This window comes from Apteryx rowi, unplaced genomic scaffold, assembly GCF_003343035.1.
Source record: "Apteryx rowi isolate R43461 unplaced genomic scaffold, aptRow1 scaffold_533, whole genome shotgun sequence".
Taxonomy (NCBI): Eukaryota; Metazoa; Chordata; class Aves; order Apterygiformes; family Apterygidae; genus Apteryx; species Apteryx rowi.
This window is the reverse complement of record NW_020450798.1, coordinates 108,899-125,820: the sequence shown is the minus strand read 5'-3', so window position 1 is coordinate 125,820 and position 16,922 is coordinate 108,899. Positions and strand designations below refer to the sequence as shown.

The following is a 16,922-nucleotide window of genomic DNA, read 5'->3' as shown; positions in this document are numbered from 1 at the left end:
GGGGGGGGGGGGGGGGGAGGAAGACAGAGAGCAAATAACTTCAAAATTACAGCTCCTTGGTCAAAAACTATTCTTCTTAAAGCCCTCAACTGTCTAAAAATCCAACTGACTCTAGCTTCCACTGTAAAAAATTTAATGAAATAAGTTGAAAGCTTCTGTCAAGCCCACAGAAATAGATGTGCAAGTCCTATTATCAAAGGAAAAGCAGCATCACTGAGAATTCTGAAATGCTGCAGGCATCACACGGCACAGTAAACCAGATCAGCTCGAGGAAACGTTGGAACCATTCACATGCCATCCAAGTTGACTGTTTACTACACTTAAGGTTGCCATCTTGTATTTAGTCCACACTGAAAGCTGTTTTGATCAAATTGTCAACTAAAGGCTCTTTTACTTCAAAAGTGAATGCAAAAGTGACGTCAAAAAGCAACACCTATTCTTGGGTTCTGTAAATATTGAATGTTATTACAATATATGATAGTCTAAATAGTGTATAAGTGGAAAAGTTCCAAATATATAAATTACCAAAAATTCCAAATTACTAAGATGCATACAATGAGTAAAGCAAAATTATTAGAATGTTAAGCAATCATAGGTTAATTGTAGCCATCTCAAAAGCAGGCAATTTTCAAAGCAGCTTGCAGAGATTTAGGCAAGCAATCTCTTGTGTTAAATGTCAGTGGAAGGTACACGGCTAAACCCTGGTGTAGTACTTTGAAAATATATACTTTGGCATTCTCCAAGCATTTGCTATTATTTCTAGGTTTTGGGGTTTTTTTTAATAAAAAGATAACTATATTTCTGTGATCTACAAAGTTTTTGTTTCCAAAAATCCAAAGACTTTTATCTCTGTAACAAATAGCAAGTAGGCAGAAAGAATTTATTAAGATTATGCATACTTGCTATTAACATCTATTTTAGAACGTATTTGAAGGAAATCCATTTTAATGAATTGCTTTTTGTGTTTGCTAACGGCCATCTTTGGTGACCCTGAATTATAATAAAGTGTCTTTAAAATAAAAATAACCAATAAAAAATATTAGATCAATTTTCATAAAGTACAAGATGCAAAGTATTCCTATCCTGTCTAAATTATTTAAACAGGACTTGTTAAAATTTATGGCATTACCCTGGAAAGAGGCACACAGAGGATGAGTCATATTTTTGAGAATTTTCATGTGTTATGCAGCAATGATTGCTTACAGACTGGCTGACGAAACATTTGGAAGGGGAAAGAGTAATCTTTCCAAATCAAGTTACATAACTTTGATTTACATAAATGTAATCCATTCAAGAGTCCAAGCAGAAAAGTAGTATTTATGGCCCAAGCACAAAAACCTAGAGCTTTAGTTGTAATTCTTACCAGGAAAGCAAAACTGTAACAGAGAAGATGAGGGAGGAGGGAAGAAGAGAAATTCATCCCTGTGGAGTAAGTGGTGCTTAATGCACTGCCTTTGCTGGCTCTTGATAGTAAGAAATCTGAATACTGTTTAAATTGCACAGAAATGACAATGCAAATTAAGAAGATGATTCCCRGCAGGGAGCCAGAGATTCAGGATGCCTTCGACAGAGCCAACTTTGTGTCAGTCCTGCCTATTTTTGGTCCTGAACTGACCACTTATATATGGGAACACTAAAACACATGGAGGAGTGGCAGCTTTCCATCAACACACTCCAGTTCCATGTGCTGTTCCCAAGGGACTGCTTCTACCTTTGATGTCACTTGTAAGCTGTTCAACCAGCCTCTGCAGCACGTGCAACTTTAGCGCTCCTCAAATTACCATATGTAGATCTGATTTTGTGTGTCTATTTGTGTGTATGTTTGCACATGTGTGCATGTACAAGTGCATACTCATCAGGGAAGGATAAGCTAAGGAAAATGATCAAATTTCTCTCTACTATATTGCATCTAGAAACAACGTTTACAGTTGTCAATTATATCTTAAGAATTAAAGTATCTGAACATGTCAAAATATATTTGACTTCTGGACTGTTGAAAAATGTCTTTAGTACCATCTTTGAAATTGATTCAGGACTGATTTACTTTCAAAACTAAACACCGTAATTAGCATATACAGTTACATAACAAAAACTTTTCTGAAATTAAAAAATTGTATCTAGCAGAAATAATTCTAACAAACTACAATGGCTAGATTTCCTGAGCAAGCTTAATTCAGCCCTCTTCTGTGCACAGATTATGAAGCAGTCTAAATCACATAAGTACAACCCATAGTTTCCACACTATTACTGGTCTTTAACTTTGCCCATAAAAGCCAGGCAGTCAGTAATTCAGCTGTATAGTTTAATGTTTTTTAAAACCTTACTTATTTTCACCTTACTCTGAGACGTGGAGATAGTAGTATCTCCATTTTACRGATGGGAAAACAAAAACATAGGAGCTGATGCGGCTGTAGGCTGTCCTATGTATCTGGACTAACACCAAATGCTGAGAAAACATTTTGCCAATCAGTTCTCAGATACCTGCTGAAAGAAGAGCAGTAGTACAAGATTCTTGCTGTCATCTGGCATCCTCCCCGGGTCTGAATCAAGCAGCTTCCTCACTGAGGCTTTCTGGCCTGCTAGTGGCAAAACTAATAACAAGTTTTCTTGCTTTCATTCATGTGTCCACGGTCAAGAACCAAAATCACAACACCGCAATGTGCCCAGTATGGACAGACTCTCCTAGGAATTCAGCTATTGGGGACTATATATGAAGCATAACAAACCTTTACGGAAAATGACCAAATCCTATGTTTTCGAATGGCTTAAACTTGAGTGAGTTTTTACGGGAATGGCCAAAGGCCATCTTGATGCCAAATTTCAGGCACTTTTTCAAAAGCATAGGGAAACTAGAACACTGTGTAGGAAAGATCATCAGAATTCAATACATATAAGTCTCCCCTCAACCTGGGTCTCAGAAAAAAGCTAAGCTACTTTGAAAAAGTGTAAATAGACACAAATACACACACACACATATATGTATATTTTAGCCTGAAAGGAGGTAACCAGGCATAAAATGTTTTGGCCAAACTGGTAGTTGATGGTACCAGTGTTATCTGAAAGCCATCATGGTATTATACAACCTACGATCAAAGCTTACTTACAATGCAAAACAATGTAAACATCACCTGGCCAAAAGCTGCAGAGTTTATAAATCAAAAAAATATATATTTTTTGACTGATGCATGAACTTCTAAATGAATGACATATAATGATATACAATGTATCAATAATAGTAGTAAAATTGTGCATATCTGTGATTTCAATTCTGCATTTCTGATATATACCAAAGGCAAATGTTCCTAGATTCCACAGAAATGTAATCTAAATAGCAGCAGGTAGATCAGTAAAGTTTACCTGCCAACTACTGCTGAGTTATGATAATTTATTTTCTTTTGCATGAAACCTTCAACAATAAAAAATAGATCTGACTTGAGATTACTGCAACAGATTTTATCTAATACAATACAGAGGAAACAAATAATGTCACAGTAACTAACCATAGACAGTACCACAGCCCTTCTCCCCCATCCCCAAACTATTTTTCCTCTATTGTATCACTGTAAATTAAATCTGAAAAATATAACTCATACTCACACTCAAAAAACATAACTTATTACAAGCATGTAGAAAGATCTAAATTTTAAAAACAAACACATTTTGAAAAAGCATTAAGAATACAGACATGGATTATACAAAGATATGTGAAGTGAGCAAATGGTGATACACACAATACTGTGAACACACTGACTGCACCTTAACCAGACTAGGTCCTGACATCAGCTGGGTTTGGAGGGGCATCATAATCCAGATGAATGATTTTTTAACTGAGATTTATGTTAACTTATGCTAATTATTGTGATTCTACTACCGATCAAAATTGAGCAGCAACAGGAAACAGTCAGGAAACGACAAAGAGTTTTTCTTTTCCAGTTCTTTTTGCATAATTAAAATATAAAAAAAACGAAATAAGATTGTCAAGCCTGTAGTTTTGCTAAACAGCAAACAAATGATGTGGAATAACTGATGATTAAAATAATGCATTCAGCGCCACTTACACGATACTCTTCTCATCTGAACAATACCCAATCCAACAAGGGGTTGTGTTCCCTCAGAGATGTTTGGCTACATCGGCAAATCATCCTGTGCGGTCCCTAGGATAAATGGTGGGAAATCCCGCAGCACAGAGGGCAGGCATGCAGGGACACTGGCAAATGTCAGCGCCAGCAGCAGGGTGGGTTTTCCCATGGGTTCTGTCTCTCATCCCCTCCTTATATAAGAATCACAAATAACATTTACAGCCACTTTAGCACTGAACAACTGCAGATTTTACAAGCAAGAATTCACAGAGACTAATTTTGTTTGCTAGTATTCAGTAAAATTTAAAGAAATCATAACGTCATTATGGAGGAGACTTTGTCCAGAGTAACTGGATTCCATTTAATAGCAACCGTCGCTATACAGGCAATCTGTCTTACATCAAAGTGAGTGTTTTTTATTTTTAACAGAGATTAAACAAAGAAACCTGCTTCCCAGGATGACTGAAATTTAGTTATCTGTTACACAACCCAGCTAACAATTTTCAAATGACTGAAGAACTGGTTATCTTAGAACAGAATAAAAACATGACTCTTTAGGAACACACATTGAATAGCTACATTTCATATATTCCAAAATGTTTTAAAATGCTAATAAGCTTTCTTTCTTAAGGACTTCTCTTTCCTTTCATATGCAGAATATAAAATTAATCAACATACTAGGAAAACAACAGTTTATCATCTCCACGAGTAACCTTTTTATGATTTTACCAAAATTAAAATTCATATGTAACTATTCCATTGCACTGTAAAATAAGATACAGGAAATTTTAGAAGTTACATATACTACCTAAACCTTTTTAAAAAAACTTAAAATATCACAATTTAAAATCTGAATGCTGTAGGTTAAATGTATGTAAAGTTTTGTTAGGTTTAACCCTTGTATAATGCATTTTGGAGCAAAATTAATTAAAAAAAAGGGGGGGGGGACTTACATTTATTATCTCCCTGCCCTCAAGGAGCATAGCAGTGGCCCTTGGGCAATATTAGGAACTTCATCAACAAGAGAGTCAATATCCCTATAAAAATGTCCAGATGGCTTTTGAGTATCTCCAAGGAAGGAGACTCCACAACCTCTCTGGGCGGCCTGCTCCAGTGCTCCGTCACCCTCACAGTAAAGAAGTTTTTTCTCATGTTCAGACAGAACTGCCTGTGTTTCAGTTTGTGCCCATTGCCCCTCATCCTATCACCAGGCACCACTGAAAAGAGTCTGGCTCCATCCTCTCTACACCCTCCCTTCAGATACTTGTACACGTTGATAAGATCCCCCTTAGTCTTCTCTTCTCCAGGCTGAACAGGCCCAGCTCTCTCAGTCTCTCCTTGCACAATAGATGCTCCAAACCCTTAATCAGCTTCACAGCCCTTCGCTGGACTCTTTCCAGTAGCTCCATGTTGCTCTTGTATTGAGGAGCCCAAAACTGGACCCAGCACTCCAGATGTGGCCTCACCAGGGCTGAGTAGAGGGGGAGGATCACCTCCCTCGACCTGCTGGAAATGCTCTTTCTAATGCACCCCAGGATACCATTGGCCTTCTTGGCCACAAGGGCACATTGCTGCCTCATGGTCAACTTGGTGTCCACCAGCACTCCCAGGTCCTTCTCTGCAGAGCTGCTTTCCAGCAGGTCAACCCCCAACCTGTACTGGGGCATGGGGTTATTCCTCCCCAGGTGCAGAACCCTGCACTTGCCTTTGTTGAACTTCATGAGGCTCCCCTCTGCCCATCTCTCCAGCCTATCAAGGTCCCTCTGAATGGCAGCACAGCATTCTGGTGTATCCACCATTCCTCCCAGTTTTGTATCATCAGCAAACTTGCTGAGGGTGCACTCTGTCCCTTCATCCAGGTCACTGATGAATAAGCTGAACAGAATTGGACCCAATACTGACCCCTGAGGCACACCACTAGCTACAAGCCTCCAACTAGACTTTGCACCACTGGACACAACTCTCTGAGCTCTGCCATTCAGCCAGTTCTCAATCCACCTCACCATCCACTCACCTAGCCTGCACTTCCTGAGCTCGCCTATGAGGATGTTATGAGAGACAGCATCGAAAGCCAGACTGAAGCCAAGGCAGGCAACATCCACTGCTCTCCCCTCATCCACCCAGCCAGTAATCCCATCACAGAAGACTATCAGGTGGGTTAAGCATGATTGCCCCTTTTCAAATGTGTTCAGTTTGAACTATGAAAAGACACCTTAACCAACAAGCCTGTGTGCAACAATTCTCTCTTCATTCCTCCCACTTATAAAACCTCCCTCTTGTAATTTTAAGCAACTTTATGCCTTTGTCTACTGGAAATCAAACTGGCACAAAGTCTGCCCACAGAAGACAGTATGCAAGCTCTAGTCTATATATTTTCATTGTATGGGGAAAAAATCCCAAACCAGAAAATGAAAGAAAGAAAACAATTAAAGCAAACGACATGGAGGATGCTAGAAGAGAGGACTATGACAAGCAAGATTAGCTATAAGTAATCTTTCCTTGTCTTGGAGTACATCTCTTTCCTACTATTTCACCTGATAAGAATTCTAATATAAGGCAAGCACAGAAAACAAGATTATTCCAGAGGAGCTGAGAGCTTATGGGAGGTCAGGATGGGAGAAAAAAGGAAGAGCTGATAAAAGCATAGAGTGAAAATTAGACAATTACTCAGACAAATGAAGTTACGCAAGATGTTATCACAATTATCACAAAGGTATTACAGTTATAATTTTTTACCGTAATCTTAAATAAATCCATTAAATGTTGGGAATTAAATTATTTCTAGTGCCTGTTTATTTTGGTTATCTTAGTAGAAGGACATAAACATACAGTGGAAATTTGTCCTTGCCTAAAATTACTCTGCTTGTACACAGTACATTGTAAACACACAGACAAGGAATGGCCCTGCCAGATGCAGTGAAGAGAGTAATAGGATAAGGAAAGTGGTTCTGGAGAGAAGGGCTTCCCACTACCCTTTTCACACATGCTAATGAAATATCATTTGCTGGAACAGTAAAAATTCATAGTACTTCCAAGGTCCAGAAAGACTATGCACAGCTGTAGCACATGTAACTGCATTAGGAAATACTTGGGGGGAAAAAAAAACCAACACACACACACACAAGAACAGGCACTGAGAAATGAGATGTCTGACTCCGACAGATAACCTGACACTATGAAGCAGATGTGGAGTTGAGAAAGAAATGTGTATCCACCAGCACAGAGAGGCATAACATAATCAGCACCATGATACACTAATGGAGCAAAATAATATCACCAAAGGAGGAAACACTTCTGTAGTGGAAGAAAATAAATGTTACGTTGCAGATAAAGAAACAACCAAGGGGGCCCAAGAGACTTCCCCTCCCTGAAAAGAAACCCTCAAAATCAAAAGAAACAAAACAGAGAACAAAGGAAACTGGAAGCATAAGAGACCTCAAACTAGAGATGCTGCCTGCAATTACGGATGAAAGGCCTTCCACTAGCAAACAAAACAGAGCCAGAACAACCAAACGGGGAACACTGATTCTAGTGAGACAACTCTTAGCAGACCAATGTATTTTATTATTTCTTTACTCATTTGCATCCTTCCTCCTCCTTATGTAGGATACAAAGGAGAGTTTGCTCTACCTGGAGTCTGATTTTTGCATCTACTTTGCATTTCAACTCAGAAACAAATGCAGGCTTTCAAAGATTAGAAATTCCTCTGGTTCTAGTACAGTACCTGAAAAAAAATACCATGCCTGGTCTCCTCTTGATCTACCTCAAGGAGAGTGGAGAACTCAACCAAAAATTTTCTGAAGTCTCTGTAGAGCATTTTGGTGGCCAAAGAAAGAATAGCAGCTCTAACACTATAAGACAACAAGCCCTATGGAATTATTTTCTGGACTATTAAAAGTTTGCCCATTCACATTATATATAAAGACAGAAAAAGAAATTAGAAATTAGTTCCTTACCACTGGAAACCAGAATTCTGATTCTCAGCTGAAAGGACAATATAAAATCAGGTATTTCAAAGTTACAAACAAGTGCAGAGAATTTAGTGCTCTTTGCCATTTCTCAGAAGCCACATTTCAGATGGCAAAGTGCAACAAATAAAATCCTTATTTAATTTTCAAAGCCAGATTTTGAGTCTTCTAATCTCAGGGACGCAAGTATCTCACTGAAGTGTTTCCAGCTATACAAAAAACGGATCAATCTCCTAGAACTGAAAAATACTGCAGACAAGCACTGTTAAGAAACGGAGGCCGCTTATTTAGACATCATCATTTTCAGCGCACAAAAATTCCCAAAAGAAAAAGTGATTAAAGTGCTGTCTCCTCCAAAAAAACACTGGAACAGGAAAAGTATTGGGGGAACTCCAGACTGATAGCAGCTGCTTTCATTGTATATTTTTCCTCAGTTTGTTTACAAAAGACTTGCTTCCTCTACTTTTCCCACATGTAACCTGTTAAAGTTATCCTGGGCACCAACAGTAAAGATGATTTCTCTCACATCACTACCCTAAAATTTTAACTACAGTTCTTTAAGCTCAGCTAGTCCCTCAACTAAACTTATATGCTTCCAGCCTTCTGTTTTCAAAAAGCACTGATTCCTGTGGTCAAAGGTAACCTGATTCAGGCAGGAGCCTGACAAGTAGCAGTAAGGCTTACCTTATTCAAAGAGCCTGCTCAGGCAGGCCAATGCCCCATGCTCACACACTGAGGTTCTGCGGGGATGGACAAAGCAGCAAATTTGGGAAACAGTGGTGACAGGAGTGAACAAGCAGCCACAGAAAGAAACATTCTCCTTCCTGTTGGTTTTGCTCTTTCTGTTGTTGGGGCTAGACAGGAGACACAGGAGGAATTACATCTCCTTTGTTCTCTCTTTTTCCTCGACCCTATACTTAATTTCCTTTTCTTGTACTAAAGGCTAGAGGAAGGAGAAAATACTGTTAGAGGGAATAAGGAGCCAGAGGTCTAAGGCAGTTGCAGATCCATTCATAACAGACAGGAGACCAAGAATTATGAGGAATGAATAGTCTGGGACATAGGCTTTCCTGGTATTTTGCTTCTAGTTCATGAATGTTGATCATAACTGCATAGGAAAGGGCTGCTACTGGGACAGACAGAAGAATCAATTTCTATTTCATTTTGGGCTTTTTATTTGAAACTAATCAAAAGACCAGAACAACAGCATTTATAAAAGGTACCCAGAATAACAAAGAATCTTCTGTTGATTTCAAGTCACATATTACTTACATACAGAAACTATTTCATTTTGGTAGCTTATAGTCATATTGATCAAAAGGCACCTGCAACAGTCTTGGTTGCACATGCACTGTAGTAATTACGCATGCAAACGAGCAAATTAGACATTTTTGTGGTTGCTCACCAGTATAATTACTATAACTGAATATATGATCCTGGTAACTATACACACACAAATTGCGCACGCATGCAGTTTTAAAAACTTCAAGTGTTGCATTCATTGTATCTACTTTGATAATGTCTTACGGAAACACTCATCCACTGAAAACAATAAAAAGAGCGTTAACTTTTTAGATGATGCACATTTATTCACCTGTCTATGGAACATTAAAAAAATATAACAATCTGGTAATTTTTTTCCAAGCTGATACATCAGCAAAATCTCACCACTGTCATAAGATTTACCAACTTGAAATGAATGAGAAAGATATTTAAACATAGCCTCTAACACCTCCTTTTTTATATATACTTATTAACCTCTAACTTCATAAAGATTATTAGAGGATAGGTATTTATTTGAAAAAATTACGCATATGATCAAAATTTTTAAGAGCTGGACTAAATTCCCATTAGCTCATTATAACTCTACTACAGATAAGTGAAAATATTCAAAACATTGGGATTTTTATCATCCTAAACACTTAGAGCTACAGGATTTGATTATACTTCAGAAAAGCCAGTGGATTCAAACCTATACAAGACATTTTTATTAAGGTACATAAACAACAAAATGGAAAATATGCTTTCATCTCTCAAAATCAGATTTTGACATGAGAAACAATTCTTCTTTAGCATAAGAATTTTGCTAGGGCAAAAGCATTTATTATTAAGTATTTCAAAGAATGACAGAAGTAATAAAATATTTAGATATTGTTGTATTCTGGCAGACCGCACCGTAGTTGTATTGCCTTCAGCTTCTCTACTTTGATTTTCGCTCGCAACAGTTCCTCTTCCAGCTGCTGCTTTCTTTTCAAACCATCCCTTTTTTCTTGGACATAAAGCCCAATTCTTCTTTGATTTTCTAATATTATTTGATGCTCTTCTTTCAGCATTTGCAACATCTGTGGGTCATACCCACACATTGGTCTAAAGCGTTCTCCAACCTCAAGCCTAAAAAGCTCATCTCTTCTTGGAATAGGAGAAGGAGACATCATCACTCTCATATCAACTGAAGATACTGATGTTGAAGGAGATCTTTCCATAACATGCACCAATTGGTGTTCTTCCTCTTGTCCTAAGTTCTCACTTTGCTGTGAATCTATAACCAAAGAGGGAGGAGGTTTGACATCCTCTTCCAATTGCAACTCCATCATGACTGTCGCAGGACGGTGATCCAACATTGCCTGTGGTGAACTGGTACCAGCAATTGTTTCTTTACTATTAACAGCACTAGAACACACAAAATCATATTTAAATCATCCATGAAAATCCATTAAATAAAAAAAAAAAAGTGTGGTTGTAAGTAACCAAAGTTTCATTTGAAATAGTATTCTTTGCTATGTCTATGATTCTAATTCATTAGATGAACACTGTCCGTACTATCTGCACCCCTCTTCCTTTCCACTTCACACATACAGCCCTCTCTTATTCAGGTGCTATCGCTACTAAACAGGCAGTATAGCCTATTGGAGAACCACCCTGGCAGGTCCTTATTCTGAAACAGGATAAGCAAGAAGGGCTATTAGTGATAAACAAGAACAAAAGCAAAGCAGCAACAGGTGATGCAAATGATACAGGAAATAGTTTGTATGATACAGAATGTGGAGGGGAAAAAAAAGCATAAATTTAGATCCAGTGGACTATGGCAGAAACATGTCCATCTCCCAAACTTATTCCATCTCCTCCTGTTCTAATGCGCTCCCTATTGCTAATTCATGCACTTAAGTATAAGTGTATTTTATGTAAAACAATCACTGAACAAAATTACAGAGTCTTGGGAAAAGAAACCAGAGGCCAGGTGATGGCCCTACCAGTAGATTACGGAGTCAAGCAAATTATGCTCTTTCCCTTTGCATCAGTGATCTCAGTATTCTTCTGAAGCTTCAAGAGAAGGCATAGAAATGTTTCCATCAAGAACAGCCTATAGTTCTGCACAGCGTTTCTCCAACTTTTCAAAAGTACAACACCCTCTTGACTCATATGTCTTTGTGTAAACCCCTGAGTCAGCAGCACCTCAAATCAGGATTTGACATTACTCCAGCTTTGATGATAATAATGGCTCAAGTTGTCCCTGCCTACTTCTCTACTATGAGTTGTGTTTCAAAACCCTACAGTTCTACACATTACCCCTTTATTCAGAAAATACTTTAAGCCAGATCAGCTTCTTGATCTGTTTTACTGTATAGATCCACAAGCAATACTTTCAGTACAACTTGGGAGGCAGCATACTATAATATGGGAAGAGGAACACATTAAGTTGGTACTGCTACCAAAGGCAGTGCATCATCATGGCAATGATTCTCTAAAACACAGGGGCTGTAACTACTGGATGCAGATATGAGACATTCCCCAACTCTGGAAGAACTGACCTGCTCTAGCAGCTAAAGGCAGTGAGTGGATTCATGTTTAATATAAATTCACAGAAGTAATTACAGGTGCTCCCCAACCCTGAAGGACCTGAGTTGCTATTAAAAGCTGGGGGGGGGGGGGTGTTAAACTTTTTTAACTCCTTGTGAGTCCTACAATCCACAATTCCAGAAACTATCTAATTATTAACACACTGCCCTGGTTAGTGGCAAATGTGGGTTCAACTTCCCAGAAGCAAATTAGGATTTTAACTTGAATATCCTGCATTTTGTGTAAATGAACCAACTCCTTAACAGTGATATCAAAAGGAGGTATTATCATCTCCTCTGTATTTGCCCCATGGCCTTTGAAACTCTTGCTTCAAAAGAAATAAGTGGCCATGGCTGCAATTTCTGCAGGACCCTGATCTAGTTCCCTATCCATTAACATGAAGGTGCAACTTCTGGAGTAAAAGCATGAAAGCTTCTCAATGCTCAGTTGCAAGGCTCTGTAACAGAGTGAGAGCAATATACTTTCCATAAATTAATTCTCCCAACCACCCAAACTATTTTAACTAAAGCTTTAAAAAAAGAAAAAAATCCATCTGAAGCAGACACCTAAAATAGAACTTTCATTTATCCCAGAAGGAAATGTCAGATACTCTTAATTCTATCATTACCTGAGCTGCCTATAAAGTATCAGTTCTAAAACCTCACTTCCTCCTCATCCCACAAAGCTTCACTTTTTCAGTATACCCCTTTTTCACTTTCTCTTACTCCTCTCACTGAGCACCAGAAGTCTTTTCTTCCAAACTACGCTTTATTTTCACCCTACAAATTTCCACTGTTTTTCCCCAGTGCTGACTATAATTCTGGGTTTCCCCTTGTTCATAACCATAGCTTCTAATACAGCTTCCCTCTTTCTTATTTCCTGGCTCTTAGCCAGCTTGTAGCCTGAGAAAGGTGGAAGCTACTAGCTGGAGAAGCAGGTCATTCTGGCAAAGGGAAACAGAGGGAAGAAAGAGAAAGTGAGAGAGGTTAAAGAGAAGAAAGAAAGGTAAGATTTGGTCTAACATAGATCAGAGCCTCCAAACAGTGAAAAATCCATCTCTTGCAGTATAATCCACTAAGAACTAGCATATTCAGGTACCTCAGGGAAGGCTTTTTTTCCTTTTTTTTTTTCTTTTTTTAAGTCAGTCTCTTAAGAGAAAAACAATTAGACAGTGAAGAGAAAAAGATGGAATTGAGAAACAAAAGAAACTCCTGTGTGGTGGTTACAAATGTTGTTTCTGACAACTTGACTGAAAGACAGACACACAACAGTTACCACAACTGGGGGATGGTATTTATAACCTTAGAGGCACCCATGATTCATTAGGTTTCATTTAATCACAGTGAGCTAGAAATCACTTAAAGATGCAACTAAGAATCTGGATTCATAATAAGTCGTATTTCCCTCCAAAAACCTAAGCCATACTCTAGTGAGTTAAAGCCCAACATATTACTCCAAATCAGGGGAAAATGTAACTCACAGTTAAAATCAGAACTATGAGGTAATGATGTATTTGGGCATAAAAAAATATTTAAATGATATTCCATTTCTTCAGCACATGGTGTATTGGCTGATCCTAGGAACAACCATTTTGGATAAGCAGTAATCAAGCCAATGCTCCCAGAGTCATAATGGGCTGCAAAAAACGTTTAAATTATAGGAGACAAACTATGGAGATCATTAGCTCTTAACCATTCATGAAAAGCGTCACTGTTTTTTCTAAGCTAATCTACAAACCAAAGTTCTCACACCACTTTTTTTTTTGCCCCCCTCCTTCCCAAAAAGTTGGTAGCCAAGACACTGCAACCTTTATTAGTGCAATTAAAAGCCCTGTTTTGTTCCTTTGGCGCTACTCCTCCAAGGGCATTCACCAGCAGCAGCAGCGCAGCCCAGTCGCCTCAGCGTTCTTTACACCAGGACCCACAACAGAATATTTTTAGAGTATCTGGCACGCTGGGATTTAGACAATTGTTAGCATTCAGTTCAACCAGTGGCACCATGAATAAAATTCATCCTGTGTGCGCATGCCAGCTTCTCTTAGAGTGTTTAGCTGTTGCACCAACTAGCAGTATATCTGATTAAAATATGGCAAGCTCACTTCCCATTAATCTGCTAGTGAAAATAATAAAAATCAGAGCTTTCTTAAGATTGCTGTGGAGTGATCTGACACACACCTCCATCTTAGTTTTTGTATCTGGTGGAACCCCAACCGACCCAGGCATTTTTTGATCCCTCCAGGACCCACACAGAACCAACAGAGTGTTGCAAGTCGGAGCTGAGGGGCATTAGGCAGCTGTGTGAGAAAGCCTGCATGCTGCCTGCATGCTGCCTGCCTGTATTATGTCTGGCTCAAATCTAGACAGTGTGTCTCACTTTACTGAGCAGTTAAGGGAAAAAAAAAAACACTACAAAAAAGAAAACTTTTGCTGCTCTACCTCTCAGTTTCTCTATTTAAACTACCCAACATACAATACAGAACTATTTGGAGTTTAGATTGCAATTAGCTTTGCTCCAGTTTCAGAGAATGACCGTCAGTGCAAGAAAAGTATAATTTAAAAATATATTTGCACTCACAAAGGCACTGTGGTGTAGGGAGTCTTTTTTTTTTTTTTTTTTTTTTTTTAAGGACTGGGATCAGTTAAAATATAAAACGCAAACATCACAGTAAATGAGAGAAAAAAGGTATATGAACAAGTTTTCTTAATCCTATGAACTAACTTTAATAAAGATTTTATATAAACTAGTAATTGTTCCATATGCTGCAAAATGACTGCAGTATTACCTTAAATGGAGGAGAATAGCCATCACTTTGCCAGTGTTTGAATAATCTGCCTATTAAAAGGTAGGGGAGGGGTAGAGGCTGGAGCTACTATTTCTCTTTGATTCCCTCTTAACCCTCACTTTCCAGAGTGTGACAAAGACTCTGAAACAGGCTTTGAACCAGAGTTGAAAAATGAATGCAGTGCTAAGTCACCATAAAGCTTACCATAAAAACAAAAGAAATATTATTTTGTCATTGCTCCCAATTTTGGGGTGTTCTCTTATAAGCCCTTTCTTTAGGACACTGAACACAAGTTAAGAAAAGCCTTACAGAGAAGGTAGGAGGCGCCATAATTTTCATTCAGGGGAAAAAAATATATATATATATATCTCACCTTTGTGAAATGCTCCTGTCTCTTAAACACACATTGGAAATCTGTGGAATCATCTCCACAACTTTCTTGGTTGGCTCGGAAATGCTGCTTTTACAGTCTGAGTAAGTCTCCTTTTGCTGCAATAGCTCCTGTTTGGCATATTCTTTGAGCCTCTTGTACAGCGTGCGCAGGCCCTGTGCAGTGCGAGGAGGGCGATCTACTCCGATGGCATTGTAGTTATCAGCTATGATATCCCAGCATTTGTTTTTTTCCACTATTACAGAATGCTTATTGGTATGTTCTTCAAGAATTTGAACATACGGCTTCACAAGTTTTAGCAAATCAAGCTTTTCAGATAAGGTAAAATTAGAAGATCTGGCCTTCCCAACCATTGTTATCTTTGAATTAAGGAAGCAGTTCCTGAAGCCACCATGCAGTCCCTAGCTCTGCTCAGCTCTTTTTCACAAACAGAAAAAGATCAGGCTTAACTAGGCTAGTCTCATTTAGGCCCACGCCTACAAGGGAGGGTTTATTAAAATTCCTTCAGCTTAAGCTGACGCAGGTTCAGGAAATCTGCTTAAGCCAAGCCTGACCTACATAAGGCTTCAGACTGAAGAAGACGAGAAGAAACAAGCAAAATACACTTTTGCATGAAGAGCCCAGCCATACGCAGGATTTAAAAACATAAAGGTTTAAAGATTAGCACATTACCCAGCTAAAAATTACCTAATTTAGCTTGAGTAACAAGCTCTGACACATATCTCCAGCGCTCTCACACATATCTCGAACCGAAACGGCACTCGGGATTCCGAAAGTGCCGACGGCCCAGAGCGGCCACGACCGCTTGGGGGAAACGCGTCGCCCGCCGAACCGGGCGCGAGAGCGCGGGGAGAGCGCGGGGCCGGGGCCGAACCGGGCGCGAGAGCGCGGGGAGAGCGCGGGGCCGGGGCCGGGGCCGGGGCCGGGGCCGGAGCGGGGCCGGGGCGGGGCCGGGCGCGAGAGCGCGGGGCCGGGGCGGGAGCGGGGCTCCCGGCAGAGCCCCCGGCCGCGCGCCCCCGCCGCGGCGCCCCGCCGCATTTGCATAATGCTGGTCCTGCTGTCAATCAGGCGCCGCGCTCCCCTAGCTAGTTAGGTTACACTCGCGCTCGGGCTCCCAGCAAAGCTAAGCTTCTCCTCCACGCCGCCGCCTGCCCCGGCTACCTACACGGAGGCTTCTTAAAGAGGCAGCTTCCATTCGCGGCCAGGCGGCTGGCTAAAGCAAAAAACACACGCACACACACAAAAAAATCACCCGAACACCGCCGCACGCACACTGAATCACCTTTTTTTTGTAACTTCAGCCTGCAGCTGTGCCCTGCTAAAACATGCCTGCCTTTTAATGCATGTGTCATCGCCAGTCAGGCCGCAGTGGCTGAGAAACGGCATGAGCTAGCTCCCAGGCTACATGTAGTAAAGGTTACATTCAGTCATGACAGATTTACTGAGTGCATTATGCTGCCTGGATACTGGGATTTTCCTAATATCCACCAGGAAACAATCTACTTTTATGACAATACTTCCAGGCATTCCTTCAGGATAAAACCTGATTTTTAGTAACAAGATGTGCAGGTTACGTTCATGCATTTCTAATGTTTGCTCAAAAATGTATCACCTTAAGCCAAGTTTTAACATAAAAACACACAAGGTTTTAAATATCTGTGGTCTAAACTAAACCAACAAATCTCAGAAACAGAAGAACTTGCAGAGATAAGAAAAGGTGCTTGCAAATATACAAAACAAAAACTGAGTCTGAAAAATTATGTGCATCATTGAAAGAGTCCAGAGGGTGGAAACAAACACAATCTGAGCCAGCGGCAATGGCTCCTCAAGCTTAGCATGTTCAGCCTTGAAACCAAGGGAGCCCC

At 39.7% G+C, this 16,922-nt stretch overlaps 2 protein-coding genes across 10 annotated transcripts in view; both read right to left on the bottom strand.

Moving 5' to 3' along the window:
* The window catches only part of RAD54B (RAD54 homolog B), a 69,522-nt gene that overhangs the window by 33,978 nt on the left and 18,622 nt on the right, over positions 1–16,922 (bottom strand). The window lies entirely within an intron of this gene.
* On the bottom strand, positions 10,021–15,929 carry FSBP (fibrinogen silencer binding protein). The gene is made up of 2 exons (XM_026081017.1): positions 15,040–15,929; positions 10,021–10,717 (listed from the first exon to the last, which is right to left on the bottom strand). Exons 1-2 carry the CDS (start codon positions 15,408–15,410, stop codon positions 10,192–10,194), a joined length of 897 nt encoding a protein of 298 aa, XP_025936802.1. The 5' UTR covers positions 15,411–15,929; the 3' UTR covers positions 10,021–10,191.